At 40.6% G+C, this 27,934-nt stretch overlaps 1 protein-coding gene across 1 annotated transcript in view; it reads right to left on the reverse strand.

The window, feature by feature from the left end:
• The window catches only part of LOC125464257 (cytosolic arginine sensor for mTORC1 subunit 2-like), a 53,350-nt gene that overhangs the window by 19,330 nt on the left and 6,086 nt on the right, over positions 1–27,934 (reverse strand). Inside the window, exon 2 of the mRNA XM_048556527.2 lies at positions 22,436–22,506. Within this exon, the coding sequence (XP_048412484.1) occupies positions 22,436–22,506 (71 nt within the window). The remainder of the gene's footprint in view (positions 1–22,435; positions 22,507–27,934) is intronic.

Below are 27,934 nucleotides of genomic sequence, written 5' to 3' on the forward strand. Positions count from 1 at the left end.
TGATATCAATTATCAATAAGTATTGGCCAAAGCAAAATTAGAAAACACAAGTGGGTAGAAGTCTGAAAATTACACTCAATACGGCTTTGAATTTCCCCTCTCTTTCACTCTCTTCAGTCTTGCTAACTTCAACAGCAAACTCTTCCTCTGAACTATGTCCTCACATTCTCTTGCTCATGTGTCATTGCGGGAAATACGGGAGACGCGGTCGAGGGCGTTCTCGATCACTGTGGGGGGAAAAGTTGCGGTCCTTGAAGAATTTGGACATCTGGGATGTGCGGGAGTGGAATGTCTTGTCGTGGGAGCAAATGCGGCGGAGGCGGAGGAATTGGGAATAGGGGATTGAATTTTTGCAGGAGGGTCTAGAATATACCTCCTCCCACCAACCCTCCTGCAACTTTCCCCCTACAGTGATCGAGAACGCCCTCGACTGCGTCTCCCGTATTTCCCGCAACACGTCTCTCACACCCCGCCCCCGCCACAACCGCCCAAAGAGGATCCCCCTCGTTCTCACACACCACCCTACCAACCTCCGGATACAACACATCATCGTCTGACACTTCCGCCATTTACAATCCGACCCCACCACCCAAGACATTTTTCCATCCCCACCCCTGTCTGCTTTCCGGAGAGACCACTCTCTCCGTGACTCCCTTCTTCGCTCCACACTGCCCTCCAACCCCACCACACCCGGCACCTTCCCCTGCAACTGCAGGAAATGCTACACTTGCCCCCACACCTCCCCCCTCACCCCTATCCCAGGCCCCAAGATGACATTCCACATTAAGCAGAGGTTCACCTGCACATCTGCCAATGTGGTATACTGCATCCACTGTACCCGGTGTGGCTTCCTCTACATTGGGAAAACCAAGCGGAGGCTTGGAGACCGCTTTGCAGAACACCTCCGCTCAGTTCGCAACAAACTACTGCACCTCCCAGTCGCAAACCATTTCCACTCCCCCTCCCATTCTCTAGATGACATGTCCATCATGGGCCTCCTGCAGTGCCACAATGATGCCACCCGAAGGTTGCAGGAACAACAACTCATATTCCGCCTGGGAACCCTGCAGCCTAAAATGGTATCAATGTGGACTTCACTAGTTTCAAAATCTCCCCTTCCCCAACTGCGTCCCTAAACCAGCCCAGTTCGTCCCCTCCACCCACTGCACCACACAACCAGCCCAGCTCCTCCACTCCACCCACTGCATCCCAAAACCAGTCCAACATGTCTCCGCCTCCCTAACCTGTTCTTCCTCTCACCCATCCCTTCCTCCCACCCCAAGCCACACCCCCATCTACCTACTAACCTCATCCCACCTCCTTGACCTGTCCGTCTTCCCTGGACTGATCTATCCCCTGCCTACCTCCCCACCTATACTCTCTCCACCTATCTTCTTTTCTCTCCATCTTCGGTCCGCCTCCCCCTCTCTCCCTATTTATTCCAGAACCCTCACCCCATCCCCCTTTCTGATGAAGGGTCTAGGCCCGAAACGTCAGCTTTTGTGCTCCTGAGATGCTGCTTGGCCTGCTGTGTTCATCCAGCCTCACATTTTGTTGCCAAAAGAGAGACAGACAGATTGTTCCAGTTTGTAGCAGGTATCCCACAACCAAATAATAAACTGCAAAAAAGAGAGATGATAATTCATGTTCCAGAGGCACTGCACAAACATTGGGTGTGCAGCTGAAAGGGCAGCAAGATAGGCACATGCAATTATATCATGATCAACGAGTCAACAATTGGAAGTTTAGTGTGATATTTGGTGCAAACACAATAAGCAGTTGGCAAACGCAAGTCACAGCCCAAGAACTGTTATTATATGGTACACATGACCATCTTGTGTTGCACAGAATGACTGGTTCAGTACTTAATCTTTCATTTCCATTTAGTGGAGAGTTACTGCTTTGTGTGGCAATGGTTTCGCGAGCACTTTTAGCAATTTACAACAATGAAACCAGTCACAAAATAATGTTTTATTTCAGGGCAAAATTATCTTTGTGGCGATTAACAGGCCACATGCAACATAAAAGAGAGCTTGAGTCTACCAATGAGGAGTAACAGAACACAGAACAGAATAGTACATGAACAGGCCCTTCAACCTATCAAGTCTGCACCGACCATGAAGCTATTCTAAACTAACCCCATCTGTCTGTATCCCTCTATTCCCCATCTGTTCACATATCTGTCTAAATGGCTTCTTAAAATGTAGCTATCGTATTTGCTTCGACCACCACCCCAGCAGCCTGCCCCAGGTATCTGCTACCCTCTATGTAAAGAGCTTTCATCGCATATTTCCTTTAACATTTCCCCGCCTCTCACCTTAAACATATTTTCCCTATTATTTGAAATTTCCATCCTGGGAAACAGACTGACAATTCACTGTCTATGCCTCTCAATTGTATATTTCGATCAGGTCGCCCCATTAGTCTCTGACAGTCAAGGGAAAACAATCCAAGTTTGTCCAATTTCTCCTTTTAGCTGACACTAATCCAGGCAAACCTCTTCTGCACAGCCTCCAAAGCCTCCGCATCCTTCCTCTGGTGCAGCAACCAGGACTGCACACAGTACTCGAAATGGTGCCTAACCAAAGCCTTATTCAGTTGCAACAGGGTTTGCCAACTTTTATAATTAAAATTCTCCGATCAAAGGCAGCATGGCTTTTGCCTTCTTTTTCACCTTATCCACTTATGTTGTCACTTTCAGGGAGCTATTAGATCCCAAGATCCCTCTTATTCTATAAAGCTCTTAAGGGTCCAGCCATTTACAGTATATTTTCCTCTTGCATTTGACCTCCCAAATACATCACCTCACTTGTCCAAATTAAAACACCATATGCTATTTCTCCACCCAACGTGCCATCTGATCTGTATCCTGCTGCGTACTTTGCGTGAAAATTGGAAGGATATCAATCTGCAAGCTTGCTAATCAGGCCACCTGAATTCCATGAGATTTGATCTTCTAGGCCAGCTTACCATGAGAGACTTTGTCAAATGCTTTAGTAAAATCCATGTAGACAACGTCCACTGCTTTACCCTCAATCATCATCTTCACTTCCTCGAAAAACTCAAATTTGTGAAACAAGACCTCCCATGCATTAAGCCATGCTGACTGTCCATAATAAGTCCATTCTTTTCCAAATATAAGTATAAATCCTGCCCCAAGACTCTTCTCCAATAGTTTTCCTAACATGGATGTAAAGCACAGTTGACAATTTCCTGGATTATCCCTGTTGCCCTTCTTGAACAAAGGAACAATATTAGCTCTTCTCCAGTCTTTGTCACTTTGTGTGGCTAAAGAGGATACAAAGATCTCTGTCAAGGCCTCAGCAATCTCCTCTCTTGCCTCCTTCAGTTTCCTGGGATAGATCTCATCAGGCCGAGGGAACCTGACTACTTTAATGTTTCTCAAGACACCCAATTCCTCCTCCTCCTTAACACTGACATGCCTTAGAGTATCAACAAATCCCTCTGTAATATTACCATCATCCACGGCTTTCTCCCTGGTGTGTACCGATGTGAAGTATTCATCAAGCACCTCATCCACTTCCTCTGGCTCCAAATACAAATTCCCCCCTTTGTCACTGAGTGGACATTCCCTATCTGTAGTTACCCTCTTGCTCTTAACGTATATAGAAAATGCCTTAGGATTCTCCTTAACTCTACTCGCCAAGGACATTTCATGGCCCCTTCTAACCCTCCTAATTTCTCTTTCAAGTTCTTTTCTGCTTCCTTTATATTACTTAAGGGCTTTGCTCAATTTCTGTTTCCTAAACCTGACATATGCGTTCTTTTGCTTTTCAACTAAAAGTATATCTGTTGTCACCCAGGGGTCACAAATCTTATCTTCCTTACCCTTCATCATCACAGGAACATGCTGGTCCTGAACTCTGATTAACTGACCTTTAAAAGACTCCTACATGTCAGATTTGGATTTACCTTCAAAACAGCTGCCCCCAAACCAAGTTCTCCAGTTCCTGCCTAATGCCATTGTAATTAGCCTTGTCCTTTGCCATAACTTAAAACTTTAGAAAATTATGATCACTGTTCCCAAAACGCTCTCCCACTGAAACTTTGATCACCTGGCCAGACTTGGGTCTGGTATTTCCCCGAACAAATCCGGGCGCCTCACACGCCTTGGAGTGGTTTCCCAACGGCCTGACTTCTCAGATTTGCTTCCTTTATAGGAAAGCCAACTTTCCCTGGTCCCATAGCTTTCAAACTCGGTCATGTGAAGACAGGCTGCCTCCAAGACAATGTATTGTTTCAAGAATCCTCCCTGGATGTACCTAACAAATTCCACCCCATCTAATCCCCTGGCACTAAAGGGAGTCTCTGTCCCAGTGTACAATGGGGAAATTAAAATCACCCACACCACAACCCTGTTATTTACACATCTTTCCACAATCCACTTACACATTTGTTCTTCTAGCTCCCACTGGCCATTGGGAGGCCTGCAGTATAACCCCATTATAGTGACTGCACCTTTCTTATTCCCGAGTTCTACCTATGTTGCCTCACTGGATGAGTTCTCCAAGATGTTGTCTCTTAGTACAGCAGTGACATTCTCCTTAATCAATATTGTAACTCCTTCTACATCCCCCGCTATCATGCCCGAAACATCTAAACTCTGGAATGTTGAGCTGCCAGTCCTGTTTTCTCTCAAACAAGCTTCTGTAACGGCTACCACATCGCAATCCCATGAACTACTCACCTGCCTCATATGTTACACCCCTTACATTGAAATAATTACACTTTGGACTGCTCATCCTGCTACATTCATAAACCTGGCCCTGCCTATTCTTCTGATTTAGCTCATCTTCTCGTCAAACACACCACACACTGATCCACTGCTCTGGTTCCCAACACCCTGCCACACTAGTTCAGACCTTCACAAGTGGCACTAACAAATCTGCTTACAATAATATTGGTGCCCCTCCAGTTTATGTGCAACCCATCCTCTTGTACTGGTCCCATCTGCCCTGGAAGAGATTCCAATGATTCAGGTATATACACCAGCCTATCAGCCACATATTCAACTGTGTTATCTTCCTATTTCTGGTCCCACTAGCATATGGTACGGGGAGTAACCCCATAATTACAACCCTAGAGGTCTTGCTTTCCGGCTTCCTACCTAATTCCCTACGCAAGCACTTATCACTCTTTCAACATATGTCATCAGTACCAACATGGGCCACAGCTCTGGCTGCTCATGCTCCCCTTTCAAAATATCCTGCGCATGCTCAGATACATCATTGATCCTGGCACCAAGAAGGCAACACACTATCTTGGAGACTCACTTGTGGCCACAAAAACGCCTGTGTCCCTGACTCTATAGAGTCACCTTTCACTGCCATTCACCTATACTTCAACCCTCCCTGCTGTACAACAGAGCCAGTTGTGGTGCCACTGACCTGACGATGGCGGCAGCTGCTGCTGCTTTCTCTCAAGCCGCCACAGCAGTCAGAAGGTCCAGGTTCAAGTCCCACCTCATTGGATGTGTCCTAACACGTTCAAATAGGTTGATTAAAATATCTATAAGCAGTCAGAAGCAGTCCAGTGATTAGGCGATAAACCAAACAAGGAGACCAAAACAGTACTCCAAATGCAATTCTATTAATACCCTATATGACCGCAGCACAACATCTCTACATTTATGTCCAATTCCTCTTGTACGGACATTCAATTTGCCTTTCTAATCACTTGCTGTACATGGATAATGATTTTAGGCATGCATATACCAGGACATCAAATCTCTCCATACTTGTTCTGGAGAGTCTCTACATTTATGTAATATGTTGTTTTCCTATTATTCCAGTCAAAGTGAACAAATTCACTTTTCCTACATTATATTCCATCTGCCAAACATTGCCCATTCATTTAACCTTTCCATCATATCCTTTGCAGATTCTTTATGTCTTCTTCACAATTTACTCTCCTACTTGTCCTTTTGTCATGAGCAAATTTTGCAATCATACATCAATGTCATGGATAAAAGGAACTGAATGTAAGTTGTAAACAGTTGAGGCGCAACACAGATTTATCTTCTCCACTTGTCACATCTTGCCATTTAGAATGAAAGATCAGTGCTGCAATATCCCTTTCCCCAACAAGGAAAGAAAGGTTTCTCTGCCTATTCCCTTCCATAGCCCAAATGGACAAAAAAAAAGAGAGTGTATCCAGTTGTGAAGTGGTTTATAATTGGCTTCCAGCCTTTTGGTATGCAGAGATCCAAGTTCAAATTCAGTCAGCATGAAAACTGACAGAAACCAAGAACTCTGGCTGATAGAAGGAAATTGTAAACCCACCCATTTCTGCAGCCAAGTAAAGTGTAAAATGTGCAACTAAGGGAGAGGGGTGTAAATAACTTTCATGAAATTACTGGCTCAAATGACCTGGGGGTGAGCATAGTGAAGGTAACAGTCAATAGAGGGATTCCACTAGCTGAGCTCAGTTTAAAATCCACAAGACTCCTTTCTTCTAACCACTCAGTTAGGAGATACAGCTTGAATATAGCAAATCAATTAGAAATGCAAGATGAAAACTAAGGAAACAGAAATGGAAGCAAAGATTACAGTCTTTGGTTAAACATGGACCAGATTTTGCAATGAAGGTAACAAGGTGACATTTATTTTTCATTCTGCATATCAAACAATATGGAAACCCAGAGGCTTTATAGATTTATGGTCAGAAAATCATCTTTGGAGTTCTGTTTTTGAAAATTTTATATGGAGCATAAACAAAGAATGGGGGTATTTGGATTTTCAGAAAGCTTTCAACGAAGGTTGACACAACCAACAGAAATGCGTTCCTCTAATCTGCAACAGCCAAAAGAATCTACCATAGTTAACAAAATTTAACTATGCCATTGGAGCAAAGGAAGTAGCTTATTATAATACCAAAAAGAGTGGTAAGCCTAAGGATCAAAAGCAATTTTTGTCATAAAGAGGACCACTATTTATCAATTAAAACAAAATTACAGCAAATGGAATTAGGGCAACATACTGATACAAACTGCGCATTGGTCAATAGAATGAAAACAGGGAGCAGGAATAAACAGACCACTCTAAGGATAGCAGATTGTCATTAATAGAATACCATAAGGGTCAATGTTTGATCCACAACTGTTTAGTCTGTATAAGTGATTTGGACATGGAAACAAAATGACAATTCCAATATTTGCAAATTTGGAGATAACACTAAATAGAACAGGAACGCACATTGTGAAGATGACATAAGGAGGCTTCAACAGTACTTGAGTTAGGTGTAGTGACTAGAACATGACAAATAGAAACAGTGTGAATGTAAGACAGGTGTTATTCACTTGCCAGGAGAAAAAAAAAGGCAAAATATTTCTTAAAAGGCAAGTGCAGGTGTCCAAAGGAATCTGGATATCTTTGTCAATGAAACACTACATGCAGGTACACCCAGCATTTCAAGAAGATTTGAATACAGAAGTAAAGATGTCTTAGTGCAGTTGTACAAAGTGTTGTTGAGACCTCATTGACAGTACTATGTACAGTTTTGGTCTCCTTATCCAAGGAAGCATACACTTGCAACGGAGAGAATTTAACAGAGTTTCACCAGATTCATCCCTCAGATGGTAGGACTACTTATGAAGAAAGATTGAGGAACCTGGCTCAGTATTCCCTGAAGCTTCAAAGAAAGAGAGAGAGAGTGGTGATTACATTGAAACTTATAAAATTCTTACAGGATGTGGCTGGTGGATACAGATGGAATATTTCCCTGGCTGGTGCCTTTAGAAACAAGGTACATAGGCATTTGAGATTGCGATAACGGGGACTCTGATAGAGAATGTCAAAGATTCATCACTCTTTGAGGGCTGTAGATCAAATAGGTTCAAGTCAGAAAAAGCAATTGATTTCTGGAGACCAATGACATCAAGAGATATGGCAATAGTGTTGAAAAGTAGCATTAAAAGGAAATGATCAGCCATGAGCTAGAATGGCAGGGCAGGCACTATTAGCTCAACGGACTGTTCCCATGCTCCTATGTTAACACCAGAAGCTTAAACACACAATTCAATGTAATTAATTTAGCTCAGGTGCATAGGAAGGTGTAGAATGAACTATACTGGAGTTGATTAAAAAGAAATCACAAATCAAATAGGACTGGGTGTGTGTTGCAGAACATCTCACATCTGACACTAGATTCAAATCCAGCTTATCGCTGTTCGATGACTGTCTTCTCAGTCCACCTAATACCAGCATCACTAGTGATACTGTAGTAGTCCGACAAGTTTCAGCCTGGTTCCAGGGTGGCAGAAATCTACAGCACCAAAGCTGCTAACTTACCAACCAAATCAACAATTCCAAAGAAAAAAGCCACAAAAGCAGCTCAGTACCAAACGAAAAAGGGAAACATTTGTGTTCAAATAAGCACTGAAGGTGACCTTTTTATTGACATTACAAAATCTGTCACATAATAAACATAATCTCTTTCTCAGCCATACACCATCAACTGATTTATTGATCTTATCTGGATTGGCAGAAAAAAATGCTTGGAGGAGCTAGGGAGTGCATACAGAATGTATTGTTACAGTCTACAATTCCTAAAAACTTTACACAATGTTATAAAAAGGTTTTTTTAAAATGTCAAGGACTAAATATCCAAATGAAAATTAAACAGCAGCATAAAAATATGCAGGTCATCAGCAATCCAACTTGTCTCTTACCCTTCTCTAACCCAAAAGTAATAAAAGGTGTAGTTAACACACCAATTTATGCACTGCATATTGCTATTGTAAAGTGTCTTTTATCTTTGCAATCCAGTGGAGTTACAATGTAATGATATGATCATCACAATTTACTGCACTGTGCAGGTTGCCACAAGGGCATAGTAACATACAGCACGCAACAAGATAAGGTCATTCAAACCTTTTCTTCTAACAGTGCACAGAAAATAAATAACTCTTCAAGATTGCGACATTGCCTTGGAGGGCCATGATCTCATGACAGTTTTAATAGAGGGTTCCCTATGCCCATCTGAACACAAAACAACTTTATCTCTAGCTTTCTTTTGCTTATCAAATCATAGACCTACTTGCCATGTCAAGATGTGAAAGCATTTTTGGAGAAGAATTAGGTTGGGATTTGTCTTAATTGCAAATACATTGTGTGCCAGCCATGGCTCTGTTGGCAGCAGTATCACTTCTGCAGTTGCCACATTCCAAGTTCAAAACCCACTCAAGGTCTGTGCACAAAATCGAAGGCTGACTTTAAGAAGGATGTGCAAGCACCAAGGAGAGAACGCACGTACAATTTACGAGAAAGATTCCACATCTGCACAAAGTAGGTGTTCCCTTGGCAGAATGATCAAGAACCAGTGCACATTGATATAAAAAAGGTAATAAACAAAAGAAAAGTGGTGATACAAATAAAAACCTTTTAATGCAACAAGTAGTAGTTGCACCGCCTGAGGGGGTGGTAGAGACAATTCAACACACAGGCCTTTCCAAAAAGAAAATCATCTGTAGAGAGCGCGCACACACACGCAACCAGGTCTGGCTGGAGCTTCTTGCACGCAGCACATAAGTCAGAAAAGAAATTAGGCTGGGGAAAGAAAAGGGAGAAAACAGAAACACATTGATAGAATCCCTACAGGTGTGGAAATAGGCCCTTGAGCACAACAAGTCTACACTGACCCTTGAAGGACCCATCCAGACCCATTCCGCACCTCCATAAGCCACCAAATCTACATAACCCTGAATACAACGGGCAATTTTAGCATGGCCAGTCTACCGAACCTGCACATCTTTGGACTGTGGGAGGAAACCCACGCAGACACGGGGAGAGGAGTGTTCAAACTCCACACAGACAGACAGTCATCCAAGGGTGGAATCGAACCCGGAGTCCCTCGTGCTGGGAGGCAGCAGTGCTAGCCACTGAGCCACCATGCCAATATATAGCACGGCCAATCCACCCTAACCTGCGCAACCCTGAGCACTACAGAAATTTAGCATGACCAATCCACCCCAACCTCACATCCCTAGACACTATGGGAACAGAGGAAAGCCAAACTGACATGAAACCCATGACAGAATGTGCAAATTTCACACAGACAGTCACCCGAGGGTGGATTCAAACCCAGGTCCCTCATGCTGTGAGGCAGCAGTGCTAACCGCTGAGCCACCGTGTTGCCCATATTAATACGATATACAGGTGCCATGTTTTTTGGCACTTCAGAGCAAAAAAATTATCTACAGTACCTTTCAATATTTCAGGATGTCCCAAAGTGCTTAACAGGTCAAGTACTACCATAACGTAGTCATTGTAATAACAGGAAGTGTGCCTGCCAATATGTTCCCTTAAACTCTTCCTATTCATATCCCCATCCAAATGCTTTTTTAAAATGTTGTAATGGTACCAGCCTCCACAACTTCGTCTGGCAGCTCATTCCATACACAATCACCCACTACGTTAAAAAGTTGCCCCATAGATCCCCTTTAGATCTTCCTTCTGCCCCACCCCACCACCTACCTGAAACCTATGCCCTATAATGTTGGACGCCCATACCCTGGGGAAAGGCCTCGGTTATTCACCCTATCCATACTCATGATAGTTATAACAGAGGTCAGCTCTCAGTCTCCGATGCTCCAGGGGAAAAAGCCCCAGCTTATTCAGCTTCTCACTATAGCTCAACTCCTTCACTCTTGCTAACATCCTTGTAAAAATTCTGTACCCTCAAAACATAAAAACAGGAAAAAAAACTAAACCTGCGCTGATGGCAGCTGGGTATAAGACAAATAAATAGTTTTCTTCTCCCTTTAAAAATTGCACTGACAGGCAAAGAGACAGCCTACTTAAAATCTACATCCTACAAACCATAAGATCAAACATCTACTACCATCTCTATGTTTGGAAACATTTTCTTTTTACATTTCTCACCTTTCAAAAAGTGTTACATTCTAATGTAGTAGTTTTCAGGTTTTATGCACAATGGAAAATTGGAGACTAATTCTTTGCATTTCCTGAAGTTTGAAAAACTTACAGCTGTACATCTCTGAAATTTTTATTGCCAAAGTTAACATTTCTGCAATCGTTCCTGATCGACACTGTTTTGAAATTAATGTTAAGGACGCCAGATAATTGCAGGAAATGTGTCAAAAGGAATTAATTTCTGGAGGAAGGCCACAAACTCATCTCATTCCTCTGCCACCCTTCCAAATGTGAAGCACAGCTCATTGTATTCTCACTGTTGCATGAAACTACATTAGTTCACAAACATATTGTTGGCACTTGCTGAGACTGCATTAGTTACAGAAATTCAATTATGTGACACACACTTCATCTCATACATTGTTAAGAAATGTTGGCTACCGGTTGTGAAGGTGCAGCACGTGACATTTTGTCAATTTCCTCTCCTGGTAAATACTAAAGTCAATCTTTTGAAATGAAGCATTGCATATATTAATCTTCACAAAACACTGCCGTACTCAACTATGGTTTTCTTAAATTTAGCTGCCTCTAAACAAGAGAATTCCCATTTCTTCATCCTGAGGGCTTCTCCAAGCCAAAATCTATAACAGCAAATAAGCATTTAAAACTACATTAGGAATTCAGATTCAACTCTCCCTCCTGCCCCCTTCCAGGCACAAAATGAACAATGAAAACCAAACTGCAATTACATGCAGGGATTTTAAATGGCAGCTTGCTCAGCAATTAAACATCTCCAAATCATTTAACATAGCCATATAAATTATAAAGGTGAAGATCCAAAGCGCTCTTCACAGAGTAAAAAGGCCCAGAAAAATTCAGATTTAGCATACACCCCTCATCTATTCCAAGTCACAATTCTCTTGTTGAATGAACTCTTTGTTTTGGACACCACAATTTACTTTTTGCCACAGGGGATAAAGAAACTCACCAAAATGAACTGCTATTTAAGTGTTAACGTTCCCAGATAAAACTCTCAGGTTTGTTAAAAAAGGTGAAATCCATCAGCTGTTCCTAAAAGACGCATTTTACATTTTTCTGAAAAAATGCTGTTTCTCAATATCTAAAGTCATTGTGTTCTGTGCATCAGTGGTGTAGATTTCCTTTAAAATGTGAAGGACTCACCAAACACTGTTTAGAAACAAAGTAATGACATGAACAGTGAAACCCCAACACAAGTCACTTATGTAGTTTCACAAACTGGCAGAGAGATAACATACTGTTCTTGTTAGCTATTGTCTTTGCTGAATGAGGGATGTCAAAATAGCACAGATTATATTCCTAACAATTCTGAGGAGCATGGCCAATTAGCAATGTGAAAAAATCAAAGGTACAGAAAGTCATTAACACGTCTGTTCTCCGCATCAAAGACTAGCATACAAATTGGTAAACTCTTACATAAAAACAAAGAGTATGCGGTGACAAACAGATTTTTACAAATTCTTTCATGGGATGTGAGCATCATTGTTCAAACCAGCGCCTGCTGACCATCCCCTATTGCCCTTGAACTGAGTGGTTTGCCAAGTTATTTCAGATGCAGTTTGTGCTTTTGAAGAAGACAGACTTCCTTCCCTCCCTAAAATTACATTTAAAATGCCCCTATCTGACCACTGTGACAATTGAAAATAGTTTCATGGTCTTTACTGCTAAGACTAGTTTTCAATTCCAGGATTTATTAATTTGACTTAAATTCCACCAGTTTCCATGGTAGAAACTGAACACAATTCCTCAGAGCATTTTACTACAAGTATAATGACATTAATACAATGACGATGTCTAACACCAATTAATAAATTGCTCAATACCAATTAAAGTCAGAATGAAATGCAATAGCTTACATTGTTGTGGGTTAGCACAACCATTGAAAAAAATACAAGATTGGGTCCTTCATATTACATCCTTGTGGAGCATACACAATTCAAAAGGTGAAAAACAGGTCCAAACAACAAAAAGGCCAAGGAAAAAAACCTACTGGGAAAAATGTTTATTATCACAGACATTGCCTCAAGACAAGTGAATAATTTAAATTGCTTTTCATGGTACAGGATACCATGATTTCTAATAACAAGTTTTTAGGATCACATTCCACACATTCGTTGTCTTTTATTTTCTGTGTAATCTGAAACCAATGACCTCAGGTATGCACTACTGTAAACCATCCTCCAATGGCATCTGTTTACTTCAAGTCTTCATAAATTCCTCAAATGGATGACTATCAGAAACCTTGGATGTATGAAACTGTTAGGAAGAAAACAGCAACAGATGGTGTACAGGTAATTATGTAGAAATATAATTTGGAGATAAAACTTCAATTTCTGCAGAATTGTGTTTGATTTCCTTGATGTCAAAGAACTAAGTCAGTCGCCAACAATTCAAAAAGTGGTTTTAATTTCAATTTCCCGTACCGGCAGTATTTTGCTTTTATTTGTTATATAAATGTTGCTCATGCTCTGGAGGAAAATCTACAAGTAGAGTACATTGAAAGCTCCCACTTTAAGAAACAAAAACAGAACTCAGGCCTGGCACTGAAGTAGAAGAGAAACATCACAATTCCTCATTTTATGCCTGCTGCGTACACATTGTATATTGATAAAAGTACCCAATTCCTGTCACTGCCTTATGTTAAGCATGAGAAGTTTAGCTATTAATAACCATGTTTTCGAGTGAGTTTATGGTCAAATAATGTGTCTTGGCCACTGCTAGCACTTCAGCAAATAGGAGAAAATAAATGACAAAGTGTGACTTCAACCCGTACAAAGGGCAAGAGCAGCATGAGTATGGAGCCAACGCTGTCTATAATACCCCAAATCCTGACTTGGATCAACAACCTGGAACTTGCTGTGTAAACAGCAATGTGGGAGTATCCACAACAAACTGACTGCAGCTCACCCCCACCATCTGCTCGTGGATAGTTAGGAATGGGCGATAATTCCTGCCCTTGCCAGTGACATCCACATACCATGAGCCAGTTTTTTTAAAAATCCTTGGATTAAAAAACACATCTGTAACATTGACCAACAATGCAGTTTTGTTTATCAAACACAAACTGTTCTAGTTCTACATCCTCAGATACTGTTCTACAAAATTAGGTTTTGCATCAATACCAAAAAGTCCCATCCTATAAATTTAAATTTAACACCACAGGCTGCTAAAGACTATTAACCTTGTCTTCATCAGAAGACTGCTAAAAAGCTATCGTACTCATCTAATAAGTATTTACCACTGTTTCACAAAGTGTCTGCAATATTATCGGTCACAAAAGGAAGTAACTTCCAAGGTTAAACTACAGCTTTAAAACAAGTCATAACATCGGTGACTACTTCATACTTAAAGGAAAATTTTTAATCAAGCTTACTATTTCAAATCTATATAATTCAGTTTTAAACTACTCATTCACTAAAATGCAGAACCCATCTGGAGTACAACAATCATAAGGCTTGAAAATCAATGTTATCTTTCTTCAAGCTATTATTTTGAAGACGTTATACCTTTCTGGCTGATCATTTCCACAGACATTTGTGAACTCAGAATTTGGTGGCTGATGGAGAGATGGAGAATGAGCATGGAACCCTTTTATTCAATTAAGTGTCCATTTTAACCTTAGGTGACTGTGTGGAGTTTGCACATTCTCCCCGAGACTACAGGAGCTTCTGCCAGGTGTACCGGTTTCCTCCCACAGTCTAAAGATGTGCAGATTAGGTGGATTGGCCATCCTAAATAACCCAAAGATGTATAGGGGAAGAACAGAGCTGAACAGGATAGACTGAAATAAAATGTTGGCATTAAAAACTATAACTGAAAAATGGGCTACCTTTCAAAGTCAAAGGAAGGACAATCATCCAAAACATGCTGGATGATAAGAGGTAGAAAATAAAATTAACAAGAAAAAAAAGTGTGCTTAGAACAGGCGTCAGGTAGAAAACACAAGCGAAAACAAAAGACAAATACAGAAGATTGAGGAAAGGAGAAAATGCATTTTCAAAGAAAGAGGTTTATGAGAAAAGACTGGCGGCCAACATTGAGGAATTCCAAAATCCTCTTAAGGATATAAAACATTAAGAGAACATTAAAAAGGGGTAGATACAGCAAGAACTGCAGATGCTGGAGTCAGAAGATAACAAAGTGTGGAGCTGGAGGAACACAGCAGGCCAGGCAGCATCGGAGTAGCAGAAAGCTGACGTTGCAGGTCAGAACTGTTCTTCAGAAAAAGGAAGAAGGGTCTCGACCCAAAACTTCAGCTTTCCTGCTCCTCTGCTACTACGTTCCTCCAGCTCTACACTTCTCTATTAAAAGGAGTAGAGCTGATTCAGAACCAAAAGCCAATTTACATTTGGAAGCAGGAGACACGGTTTTAATTGAACACTTTCCCTCTGTCTTCATCAAGGAAGTAGAGTTACCCAGGCCATGGTGACAGAAGGAGGTGACTGGAAATGTTTAAAACTGGAGAAGGAGGAGCAATTGGTTAGTATTAAAACAAATTTGTTAAGGCACTGGGAGTGGATAAGATACATCCAAGGATACTGAAGCGGGCGAGGGAAAGGCTAGAAATTGCAGGAGTGCTCACCATAATTTTCAGTCCTCCCGAGGCTCAGGTAAATGCCATAAAAATGCAGAACTGCAAACTTCATGCCCTTGTTCAAAGAGGTTGCAAGGATAAATTCAGCAATTAGAGATCCATCAGTATAGGTTCAGTGGTGGAGAAATTTCTATTCCAATTATTCAAAATCATGCCACGCTGAATATAGCGGATACAACAGGCCGCTCCCACTCAAAAGGGTCAAAGAGAGGGAACACATTTAAAGCGATTTGCAACAAGAACGCGATCTGAGAAAAAAAAAATTCACACCAGTGGTTCAGGTCAGATTTGCACTGCCTGGATGTACAGGGGCGTCTGGTTCAATTGACACCTTCAAACAGGTTATTAAGTAATGATTCTTTAAATAGCAACAGTCTGCGAGGGTATGGGAAAGGTATGAGAATGGCACAAAGTCATGATATTCAGTTCGAGAGCCATGCAGACATGGCTGGAAAAATTGCCTCTTTCTGCACTATAACACTTCTGCAATTCTATAAACATTGACATCATGAGACTACACAGAAACGTTCAGAACGAGAGTAATTGAGAAGTAATTCCATTCTTTAACAAGATCAGAGCGCTTGGAGGTCAAGAGAGAGTCGGGGCAGAACAGTAGAGTGACCAGAAAGGATAAAGGAGGCCACCACTGCAGGTAAGATAAGAATCACATCCCAAAATAAGTCAGACTGTTGACTAGCAGAGCCATGCAAGTGCAAGTTAAAAGCTGTAAAGTAAAATCAGCCATAGTAATATCAAAAGAAAAGTTCAGATGGTGATCAGTTGATTTTCTTTTAAATAAATGCTGTTAGGTTTAGCCAGTCTGACAAACCCTTTCATGGCAGGCTGCTTCAGTCCCACAGAATGTACATCCTAAGGTTTGCACAACTCAAAGATGCTTCGAGTCCTTCCCGTGACCAGGAGCAGATGTTATTGGGAAAATGTAATCTAACTCAACAAAGATGCAAGAGCCAGAATATAGCATTACAAAGGGAGACTCAAGGTGCTCAAAAAAAATACAAGTACTAGCAAAAACACTAATAAACCACAGTAGGTTTAAAAAAACTAATTAACAGGACAATCTGACAATACTTTCCTAAGAGGAAGTGCAATGATCCCCAAATTAGATTTAAAACAGAGGTATGTAAATACACAGATTGTGTTGGATAAGGTCGGCAACTATTTAGCCATATAGCAATATGATGTCTCGCAATAACAAGAATCAGGGCTCTATAAGTGTACAGGACTGGATAATAAATATTCAGGGATGCAAGGGATCAGCAAAGATCGCAACGGAAAGAAGAGAGGCAAGTACTGAAATACGTTAGTACTACATGATGGATTCTATCCGAGATCCCTCCAAGTCATCTTATTTGGTTAGAGTTAAACAATAAGAGGTAATATTACACTCGAGTTTATGCAATAGGCCATCAACTGACGGAAAAGATATTGAGCAGCAGATCTGTAGGGAAATTGTAGAGAAGAGTAAAAAGCTTTGAACTAGAGACACACTGGCAAAGTGGTAATGACACCGAATCAGTAATCCAGAAGCTCAAGTTAATACTTCAAGGGTACAGTTTCATGTCCCATTATGGTAGCTGGTGGTATTTAAATTATTGTTTAAAAAATCTGGAATGTAAACCCAGCCTCATTTAAACCTAATACAGTATCAACAGCTTAAAGATCCATCAGGTTCACTGTTGTCCTTGGGGAATAATACTACCATCCTAATCTGGTTTGATTTACATGTGATTGCAACCTACAGTAAAGTGGTTGAATCTTAACTGCTCTAATGGCCTGGCAAACCTCCCAGTTAAAGGTTAACTAGGATGGGCAAGAACTGTTGGCTTCGCCAGTGATACCCATTGCCAACAAAAATTTTTTAAAAAGTCGCTAAAATATGGGCCTTCAATTATCTGAATATAATCAGAGAAGGGTACCAAGGAATACAGATAGAAACTGAAAAAAAAAGAAGAGGTAGGGAGAGTATGAGACCAGAGTGGCAGATAACATAAAAAGGAATCCAAATGTTTTTACAGAGAATTGCAGAGAACATTACAGCACAGTCCAGGCCCTTCAGCCCTGGATGTTGTGCCGACCTGTCATACCGATCTCAAGCCCATCTAACCTACACTATTCCATGTACGTCCACATGCTTGTCCAATGACGACTTAAATGAAAGGGTAGTAAGGAGATGGCTGGGGCTGAGTCAGGACCAGAAAGAGGATTTATTCTTGGAAACAGAAAGCAGATGTTGTCAAAGTCATAACAAAAAGTAGTTGAGAAATTGTACGGCTAACAATTGATGAAGTATTCGGAATGTTTAAAAGTAAAGTAAGGCTAGCTATACATAGAGTTGGTGAGTCTCCAGGCACATGCCATCCGATTCTGAGAACTGAAGAAAGGGTAGAGGTTATGAGTGTATAGTCATAGCCTTCCAATCTTGTGTGGATGCCATGGGAGTGGAAGTGAATGGTGTTTCTTCCCAATAGTGTTTCAGGTGTCCAAGATATTGGCATTGGCTAACAAATCAGTTCTCAAAAATCAGCACGGCTATTTGAGTCTTTGTGAAAGATTTGTTCAATCTGAAACTGACCAGATTAGAAACCTTGTATTTTAAGCACACTCAATGCTGTTGAAATCCCCAATCCTCTTTGCCTCAACATTGGTAACTGTGCCTCCAGGGTTAAGCGCAAAAGATCAAAAGTTCTCAACAGGAAGCTCTCTGCGTCTAACTGCACTCCTTCAAAACAAGCTCTTGCAAATACCTTTCCTCTTCTGTGACAATGGCTGATACATCAGAACTCTGAGAAGCACATAAGAGAGTTTATTCGAGATTAAAAGTATGACACAAACACAAAATGGTGCTGTTATAACCAGAATGTATCATAATGAGAAAAATTATCCATATTTTCAAAGGACAAGCTTCCCTGGGAGTGAACCAGAATGTTTACATCATTAAAAATTTAAGAGATCTTCCCTGCAGGTTTTAATGTCATTTCAATGTTTCAAACACGAGGAATAGAATGCTGGGTGTAATCTACAGGTAAACAGCAAACCTATGTAGCTTCTTGCACTACAGGTGTCAGCATTTCAGGGAATTAGGTCAATTTGTCTAACCCTTGCTGCCCATCTCAAATTTCCCCTTGATCGTTCCCCAAGTGCCAGTGCAGATGTTTAACTAATTTCAAAGTTGTTTTGAGGACATCATTAAAGTGTACATAGATAAGCTGCAGAGCTGGGCTGAGAGGTGGCAAATGGAGTTTAATGCAGACAAGTGTGAGGTGATGCACTTTGGTAGGAGTAACCGGAATGCAAAGTACTGGGCTAATGGTAAGATTCTTGGTAGTGTAGATGAGCAGAGAGATCTCGGTGTCCATGTACACAGATCCTTGAAAGTTGCCACCCAGGTTGACAGGGTTGTTAAGAAGGCTTACAGTGTTTTAGCTTTTATTAATAGAGGGATCGAGTTCCGGAACCAAGAGGTTATGGTGAAGCTGTACAAAACTCTGGTGCGGCCGCACTTGGAGTATTGTGTACAGTTCTGGTCACCTCATTATAAGGAGGAAGTGGAAGCTTTGGAAAGGGTGCAGAGGAGATTTACTGGGATGTTGCCTGGTATGGAGGGAAGGTCTTACGAGGAAAGGCTGAGGGACTTGAGGCTGTTGTCATTAGAGAGAAGAAGGTTGAGAGGTGACTTAATTGAAACATACAAAATAATCAGAGGATTAGATAGGGTGGATAGGGAGAGCCTTTTTCCTAGGATGGTGACGGCGAGCACGAGGGGGCATAGCTTTAAATTGAGGGGTGAAAGATATAGGACAGATATCAGAGGTAGTCTCTTTACTCAGAGAGTAGTAAGGGTATGGAACGCTTTGCCTGCAACGGTAGTAGATTTGCCAACTTTAAGTACATTTAAGTCGTCATTGGACAAGCGTATGGATGTACATGGAGTAGTGTAGGTTAGATGGGCTTCAGATCGGTATGACAGGTCGGCACAACATCGAGGGCAGAAGGGCCTGTACTGTGCTGTAATGTTCTATGTTCTATGTAGGGCTTGTTAGGCCATGTCAGAGGCAGCGAAGAGCCAGCTACACTGCTTGGGGCTTTGAAGGCACGTGTAGACCAGACCAGATAAGGATGGCAGGTTTCCAAAACAGCCATTATTGAATTAGATGGGCCTTTTGCAACAAACAACAGCTTAACTGTCACCATTACTGAGGCTAACTTTCAATTCCAGACTGATGAATTGAATGCAGTCTCTTATCAGTTGCTGTGATAAGGTTTAAATCTGTATCGCACAGCATTGGTCTAGACAACTGAATTACTGGTCTAGTGACATCACCCATTGGTCATTACTTCCATAACTTAAACCCTCTTTAAGATGCCTACATGAACAAGAAAACCATTAACAAAAAAAAAGTACACAGAGGAAACAGCTGAATGAGAACTTTTCATTTGTCATTCAGCAAAGAACCAACAGGTTGAAGCAAGTAATTGGATTAATCATTGCATTTAGACGTGACAAAGTTGCAGTACAAGCACCTCAGAGATTCCCATGTGACTCACAGAACTCCACCAAAATGTCTCCAGTTAATAAATGACTGCCTCAGTACAAAGAAACTGTACAAACAAATTACTTTTCACTCTACTGAGGATAGTGCAAGTGTCACTGATAATAACTGTCAGTTAAAAGGCTCAGAATTTCAGCCACTTGGCAACAAAGCTGTACTAAAATTTCCCAGATCAAATTATTCAACAGGAGTGTTCTCCACCTGCTATTGTTCTTCATCTGGAATCATTCACAGCGTGTTGAATTTTTTTTTTTAAGTAGAATCAATGATATTGTCATTCTCCAATTCGTTCTATGCCATCAGCAGAATTAAAATAGCCCACATGGATCTAAAAAAAAACCATAAGTGCAGGCAACAGAAAGACGTGAACCTGAATTCTGTGGTAAAATTCATGGCAAGGCCATTAGTAGTCACTATTATTGAAAGTTAAACAGCAACTTCTGGCAACACAAATTAGAAAATTGTTCTCTAAGTTGTCTGGTACTCCTTCACAAGCTTCACTATACTGGTACCTCACTGAGAAACTCTGCTTTCAAATGCATGCAATGCAACAGAAGTTGGGATCATTAAGTAATGGATACTCACCACCTTGACAAAAATGTTCAAAATTTTCCATTTCAAATTTACAATTATTTTTGCTTCAGATCAAATTTGAATTCTTAATTATTAAAAACTTTCCAGCACTGAAAACCAACTTTTACAAGTATGGTTCTCCTCCAGAATTTAATTACAGTTGGAGGTCGGTTTAAAAAGTAATCTCTTAACTGAATTCCATTTTTCCTTCACATTTTGAGCTTGACTGTCACTGAGACTTCCTGATTCAGACTTTACACTGCTCTGATTTTTCAATCCAAAATGACCAAGGTAACATCTTCAGACTGACTGTCCAAGTCTCTTCTAGAAAGCGCACTGCAGACATCAGGATTTTTAGTTACAGTCACAGCTAGTGCAACAATTCCCAAACTGCAGCATCCGAAACTGCTGTTCAGGTTTTTCTCCCCCTGCTTTTTTTTTGTGTTGGGGGTTGGGGGGAGGACCATGAAAGAGTAAAAGCGAGTACGTAAGACATTTTCTACATCTGGATATGCTCACATGCCTCTCAAATTACAGTCCCACAAACATGTTCCCATCCACGCTAACAATGCATCCATGAAAATTGTAACATGAGCAATTAAATAAGATGACTTCAGGAATTGCTGTCAGCATTTGATCAGGTTTAAAACATTTTCTTCAGTTGAGATGCCACTTGCTTTGTTAAGGTAGTCTAAAAATCAAAAGCAATCCTTGCCATCATAATCTGTAAACAGGAGACTTACTGAACTGACATTCCGAGAAGTGATGTGAGAAAGTTGTAAACATGCTGCAGTATGAACGTAAGAAATAGTAGCTGTAGTGCATTCAGCTGTGAATCTCTGATAGGGAGTCCCCTCAAGTACCCATCCAGTATGTTAAATATTTGAAGAAAATTATGTTTCAGAGGCTTAAGGTGCAAGCTGCATGTTGTAGAAATCTACCTTAAACTTTATACGGAGTATCAGTTTGGTTCATTGGCAGCACCTACACCTCAGTAGAAGGATACAGGTTTATGTCCAATTGTGAAGTACATCAACTAACAAGCAATTCAGTACATTACTGTGGGCTGCCTCATTGTTTCAGTGCCATTTTTCCTGATAAGATAGGCATATGATATATGCCCGTCTTCTTTCTCTTCTGGTTATGCAAGAAACGTGAAGATCTTACAGCACTCTGAAGAAGAGTTGGGTGGCGCTGCTCTCCAAAGGTCCTCAACCAACATAAAAAGCAGTTTCACCTATCACTCATTTCAATTCTAACAGGGGGTCTTTGAAATTAACCATCATATTGGTCAACACAAAGGAGAGGTAATACAGTTCAAACAGGCACTAAAAGACTATATGAAGCATATAGCAATGTATTAAAAGGAGCAATGCTGATCATGCACATTAAAAAATTTGTTTCATTCAGACACTGTCGTAGAAATATTTTGCCATACTGCTTTGAAAAACTGCAATTGACAACCTATTCAAAATATGCTAACAAAGGTGTTAAAACAGGGCATAGAGCAGGATGTTAGAATGTCAATTGTGGGAAAATTAAACAGGTATTTAGGATATTAAAGTCAGGCAGGCACCGAGGAACAAAAACAACTTATAAATAAAATGTATAGATAAAATGAAATCCACTGTTGCCTAGTACAACAGTTTAAATGCCATCTGTAGGAAATTATCCTATTACAGGAATGCTATAGCATTTCATTTCAGGCAGTGAACTGAAGATAAACATTTCAGAAAGAGAGGTGCATATTTTTGAGGCAAAGGTACCTTTAAATCCCTCCTCATCTAACACTAACGTGTAGTCATCAGGCATTTCAGTCAGGCTGAAAAACTTACACCTGTTGAAGCAAAAGATAGGAACATTAGTACAGTGCAATGTAAACAGTGCACAGGTCTGGGCGGATCCCAGTTGAAGGGAAAGGAAAAAATGTAATCAGAGTTGTTCACTTCAATTTTCAATTCAATCAACACCAAAAATGCTTAGGCAGTAGGAAACTATTCATTCAGTCAGCATTTTGTTTTAATGAGTTCTCAGTGTCTCCAGCACAGAAACATTACCATTCTGCAAAATACACCAGCTGATCAGAATTCTATGTGTGATCGTGTGTTTAATGATCTCCATCATCATGGACCAATCACAATATTAAGTGGCATATTACTCTTCCGAGAGTTAACAAAACACAGTTCATAACACTCCCTGTCATCCCTCAAAATGGCAACAATTTTGGAGACTGTACAAAAAAAACCCACAGTGAAGTCTCTAACAAAACTATGAACACAAAACTGAACTTAAATAAATTTGAGATTAGTATAAATTGATGGAGCAGCATCATTCTTGCCAAATATTAGTGTCAATTTGAAATTATCCCAATTTAGAATTTCACAAAAGTTATTATCTGTAATAAAAGCCACCTCTGACTGCTGCCTTATAAAGTAACATGTCTAAACTAGTGTAAAAGATCAGGTGCAAGATTGCACTACAGGGAATGTTTTTGTTAACTGTACTATTAGGGCACTTTCATAAAGAAATCCTTTGGTTTAAGTTGATACTACTGTAATTTTCAAAAGTTACAAATCTAACATGCAATCTCTGCAACACACATTTCCAGTAGTTAATCCATCTACTGAAACTTTCATGCATGCTTTTGTAAACTTCCAGGTGCAGTATTCTAAACTCACCTGGCTATTGAACCATCTTGCACCCCTCAATAGTTTGAGTTCATCCAAACTCTGCCGCACATTATCACAACTTGTAAAGAACCAGTCAGTCATTCATTTTTCTTGTACTCACCAACTTATACTGATTCTCAGCTGCCAACATTGTCATTTTACACCCTTACATTCAGATTCTTCCATCGTCTTGCATCTCCCTTATCCAAGCCATATTTCTCTCATATATATGCAGCTACCTCCAATTTTCAAAGAATTCTGCATTCCTCCAATTCTAACTTCTTATGCATTCTTTGCTTTCGTTGCTATCATATCTTCAACTGCTGTTGCCCTAGGTTCTAGAATGCCCTCTTTAAAACAATCCAACTCACTCTCCCATGAAAATGCAAGTCTTGACCAAGTTTTTTGACAAAAACCTAGAAGGAGGAGACATTAGGAATAGTGACTACAAGTTTCTGATTACACTCCTGTGAAATAGTTTAGGAGGCTATACAATACTGAAAAGGTATGATATAAATTTGAGTAACTTCCATTGAAGGTAGAACCCTAATAGAGCAAATTTACTATAGATGGAGTCACAGATTTCGGCACACCCAAAGGTCTCTTTCCCCCCCACCCCAAAAAAGAAATGATTAAATAGTAAAATACTGCAGCTATTGGCAAACAGAACAAAAACAAAGTGCTGGCAAAAAGCAGCAGCTCAGGAAGCACCTGTGAGAACAGGAGTCAAGGTTTCTGGTGGATGTCTTTTCAATACGAAAATCCAGAAGATGCTGTCAAATCACTAAGGTTTTACAGCAGGATGCACAGTGGAAATCCCCATGGTCTGCAATCAATTAAAAATCCCTGAACTCACCACCTTATAATACAAGGCTTGTTGTGACAAAAAAAAATCCCTGAAGACAGTCGCTTTATTGAGTAACAGGTCACTGGCATTTTAATGGGATGCTGAGTTCAGAATCACCACGGGACAAATGCTAAATGTCCTAAAACAAAAACAAAATTGCATTTTTAGAAGTCAAAACTTGCCTAATAGAATAAAAAGTTTGTAATAAAATAATATTGTAATAATTATGCTAATTCAGCATGCATCTACTCTAACCCCATGCTTAGGTGCCAATTTCACTCAATTATTTAAAAGCAAAGGTGCATTTTACTTCCGATTTCTTGCTTGAGAGAATGTTTCAATATGATCACAGGCCAACCGGAAATTGGATCCAGAGATCCCCTCCTCTTGGCACTAGATTTAAACTAGCATCAGAAAAGAGGAAATTCACACCAGGAAAATTATTAGATCTTTGTGGGCAGCTTTCTACAAAGACTGTAGTATATACCACAACTTCACGGCTCACTGAGAAGTTTGGCGCAGTACCTGTTACTTGCGTGACTGAAATTTTGCCTGGTAACAACCAAAAACAGCTCTAACCAGAAACTGTCAAAAGAAAGTTAATGTAATAAAAGTGTCCTATTTATGATAGATACAACTTTTATAGAAGATTTTCCACCAACGAAATGTTTTATCCAAGGCAATCCTTGAAAGGTCACAATAGAGTTAAAAATGCAAAACTGCTCTCTCCATATGCTAGTGTTCAAAAATAATAGTGAACTTACATGAATTCACATTAATAAAAACACTCAAGCAACATAGATGAATGAGCATTTCTGCTAGTTTGCAGGGAGGCTTGATGCATTTCTTAAATGATTTTATGCAACTCTGGATTGTACTTATGCCAGCCATAGACAGGCCTGTTCCCAAGGCACTGGGAGCCATCCTAATGTAACACACAGCCTTTCACATCCACTACTTCAAACTATATGAGAAGCTAGTTAGAGGGAGGAGAATTATGGAGTTAGGGCATGCATAAAGTATGGTACTAATGTAAGCATAATTGCATCAACAATAGGTTTTATTTATAAAGTGCCCTTAGCATTACAAAACATCCCAAAGTGCTTCAGACTAACATTATAAAACATGAAATGGATTAAATATTGGAAATGCTAAATAAAGTGATCACAGAATCACCTTATATAACAAGGTGTGGAGCTGGACGAACACAGCAGGCCAGGCAATATCAGAGGAGCAGGAAAGCTGACGTTTCGCATCTGGACCCTTCCTCAGAATTTCTGAAGAAGGGTCCAGACCTGAAATGTCAGCTTTCCTGCTTGAGGCCGCTTGGCCTGCTATGTTCGTCCAGCTCCACACCTTGTTATCTCAGACTCCAGCACTGGCCATTCCTATTCTCTCTCAGAATCATCCTTCATGTTTCTCCCCACAATTAAACGAACACGGAGGTAAACATGCTCCAGTACAAACCAAGAAGGTAGCAAGTAATGTAAACTTGTGAATCGTTTGCCTAAAATACCATCATCACAGCTTAAAAGTGGCATTAGAGGAATTTGGCCAAGTTTCTTATAGATGCATTTAGACAAAAGGAGATCAAACGGGTATGGCAGAAACCAATAAAGGCTTCTACACAATTACCATGTAAAAGTACACAATCCGTAATCTGCTGTTTAATTCCCTACACTGTTCTTGGGGGATCAGACCTACAAAATATAATGACCAAAACAAGATTACTATAAATAATTAACGCCTTTTTAATAATAAGTAAGGCAAATCACACAGAACTACTGAATAAACTCTTCTAACTATGCTATTGCAAAACTAAAATACCAGTGAATCTATTCTTAAAAAACAGGAAACGGTGGGAACACTCAGATGTGGCAGGAGCTGTGGAGAGACAGGAAAAGTTTTAGGTCCAAGTGCTGATGAAAAGTCACAGATCTCAAATGTGACCACTATTTTTCTCTCTCTACAGATACTGCAAGATCTCAAGAGAGCTTCCACCACTTTCTAGGTTTTGTTTTCTTCCAGTAGGCTTGTGGTTGAATTTTAAACAGCTAGAATCAAAAACTTAACATTCAAAAAGCTCTGTAATGGTCTTTCTTACCGAGTCTGTGGAACTCACTGCCCCAGACTGCAGTGGAGGCAGAACCAATCAAGAGGTTAAAAAAAAAGATATATTTCTGATGAAAAGTGGGGTGCAGGGCAATGGGGAACTTGCAGGAAAGTGGAGTTGAGCCTAGGATAAGATCAGCCATGATCATGTTAAATGGCACAGCAGGTTTGAAAGGCTGGATTGCCTACTCACACTCCTAATTCTTATGACCTTACATTACTGAAGATCTCCTATTTGTGTGTCATTCCTAACTTAAGGATGTTTTAAATATTAAGATCCCGCCCTATTCAAACAATATAGCACCTCAGTTTCGTAGAACATTACAGCACAGTACAGGCCCTTTGGCCCTCGATGTTGTGCCGACCTGTCATACCAATCTGAAGCCCATCTAACCTACACTATTCCATGTACGCCCATATGCTTGTCCAATGACGACTTAAATGTACTTAAAGTTGGCAAATCTACTACCGTTGCAGGCAAAGCATTCCATTCCCATACTACTCTGAGTAAAGAAACTACCTCTGACATCTGTCCTGTATCTTTCACCCCTCAATTTAAAGCTATGCCCCCTCGTGCTCGCCGTCACCATCCTAGGAAAAAAGCTCTCCCTATCCACCTTATCTAACCCTCTGATTATTTTATATGTTTCAATTAAGTCACCTCTCAACCTTCTTCTCTCGAATGAAAACAGCCTCAAATCCCTCAGCCTTTCCTCGCAAGACCTTCCCTCCATACCAGGCAACATCCTAGTAAATCTCCTCTGCACCCTTTCCAAAGCTTCCACATCCTCCTTATAATGAAGTGACCAGAACTGTACACAATACTCCAAGTGTGGCTGCACCAGAGTTTTGTACAGCTTCACCATAACCTCTTGGTTCCGGAACTCGATCCCTCTATTAATAAAAGCTAAAACACTGTATGTCTTCCTAACAGCCCTGTCAACGTGGGTGGCAACTTTCAAGGATCTGTGTACATGGACACCGAGATCTCTCTGCTCATCTACACTACCAAGAATCTTACCATTAGCCCTGTACTTTGCCTTCTGGTTACTCCTACCAAAGTGCATCACCTCACACTTGTCTGCATTAAACTCCATTTGCCACCTCTCAGCCCAGCTCTGCAGCTTATCTATGGTCTCTCTGCAACCTACAGCATCCTTCGTCACTATCCACAACTCCACCAACCTTAGTGTCGTCTGCAAATTTACTAACCCATCCTTCTACGCCCTCATCCAGGTCATTTATAAAAATGACAAACAGCAGTGGACCCAACACCAACCCTTGCGGTACACCACTAGTAACTGGTCTCCAGGATGAACGTTTCCCATCAACTACCACCCTCTGTCTTCTTTCAGCAAGCCAATTTCCGATCCAAACTGCTATATCTCCCACAATTCCATTCCTCCACAGTTTGTACAATAGCCTATTGTGGGGAACCTTATCGAACGCCTTGCTGAAATCCATATACACCACATCAACCGGTTTACTCTCATCTACCTGTTTGGCCACCTTCTCAAAGAACTCAATAAGGTTTGTGAGGCACGACCTTCCCTTCACAAAACCGTGCTGACTATCCCTAATCAATTTATTCTTTTCTAGATGATTATAAATCCTATCCCTTATAACCTTTTCCAACA

The sequence above is a fragment of the Stegostoma tigrinum genome, chromosome 26 (assembly GCF_030684315.1).
Source record: "Stegostoma tigrinum isolate sSteTig4 chromosome 26, sSteTig4.hap1, whole genome shotgun sequence".
NCBI lineage: Eukaryota > Metazoa > Chordata > Chondrichthyes > Orectolobiformes > Stegostomatidae > Stegostoma > Stegostoma tigrinum.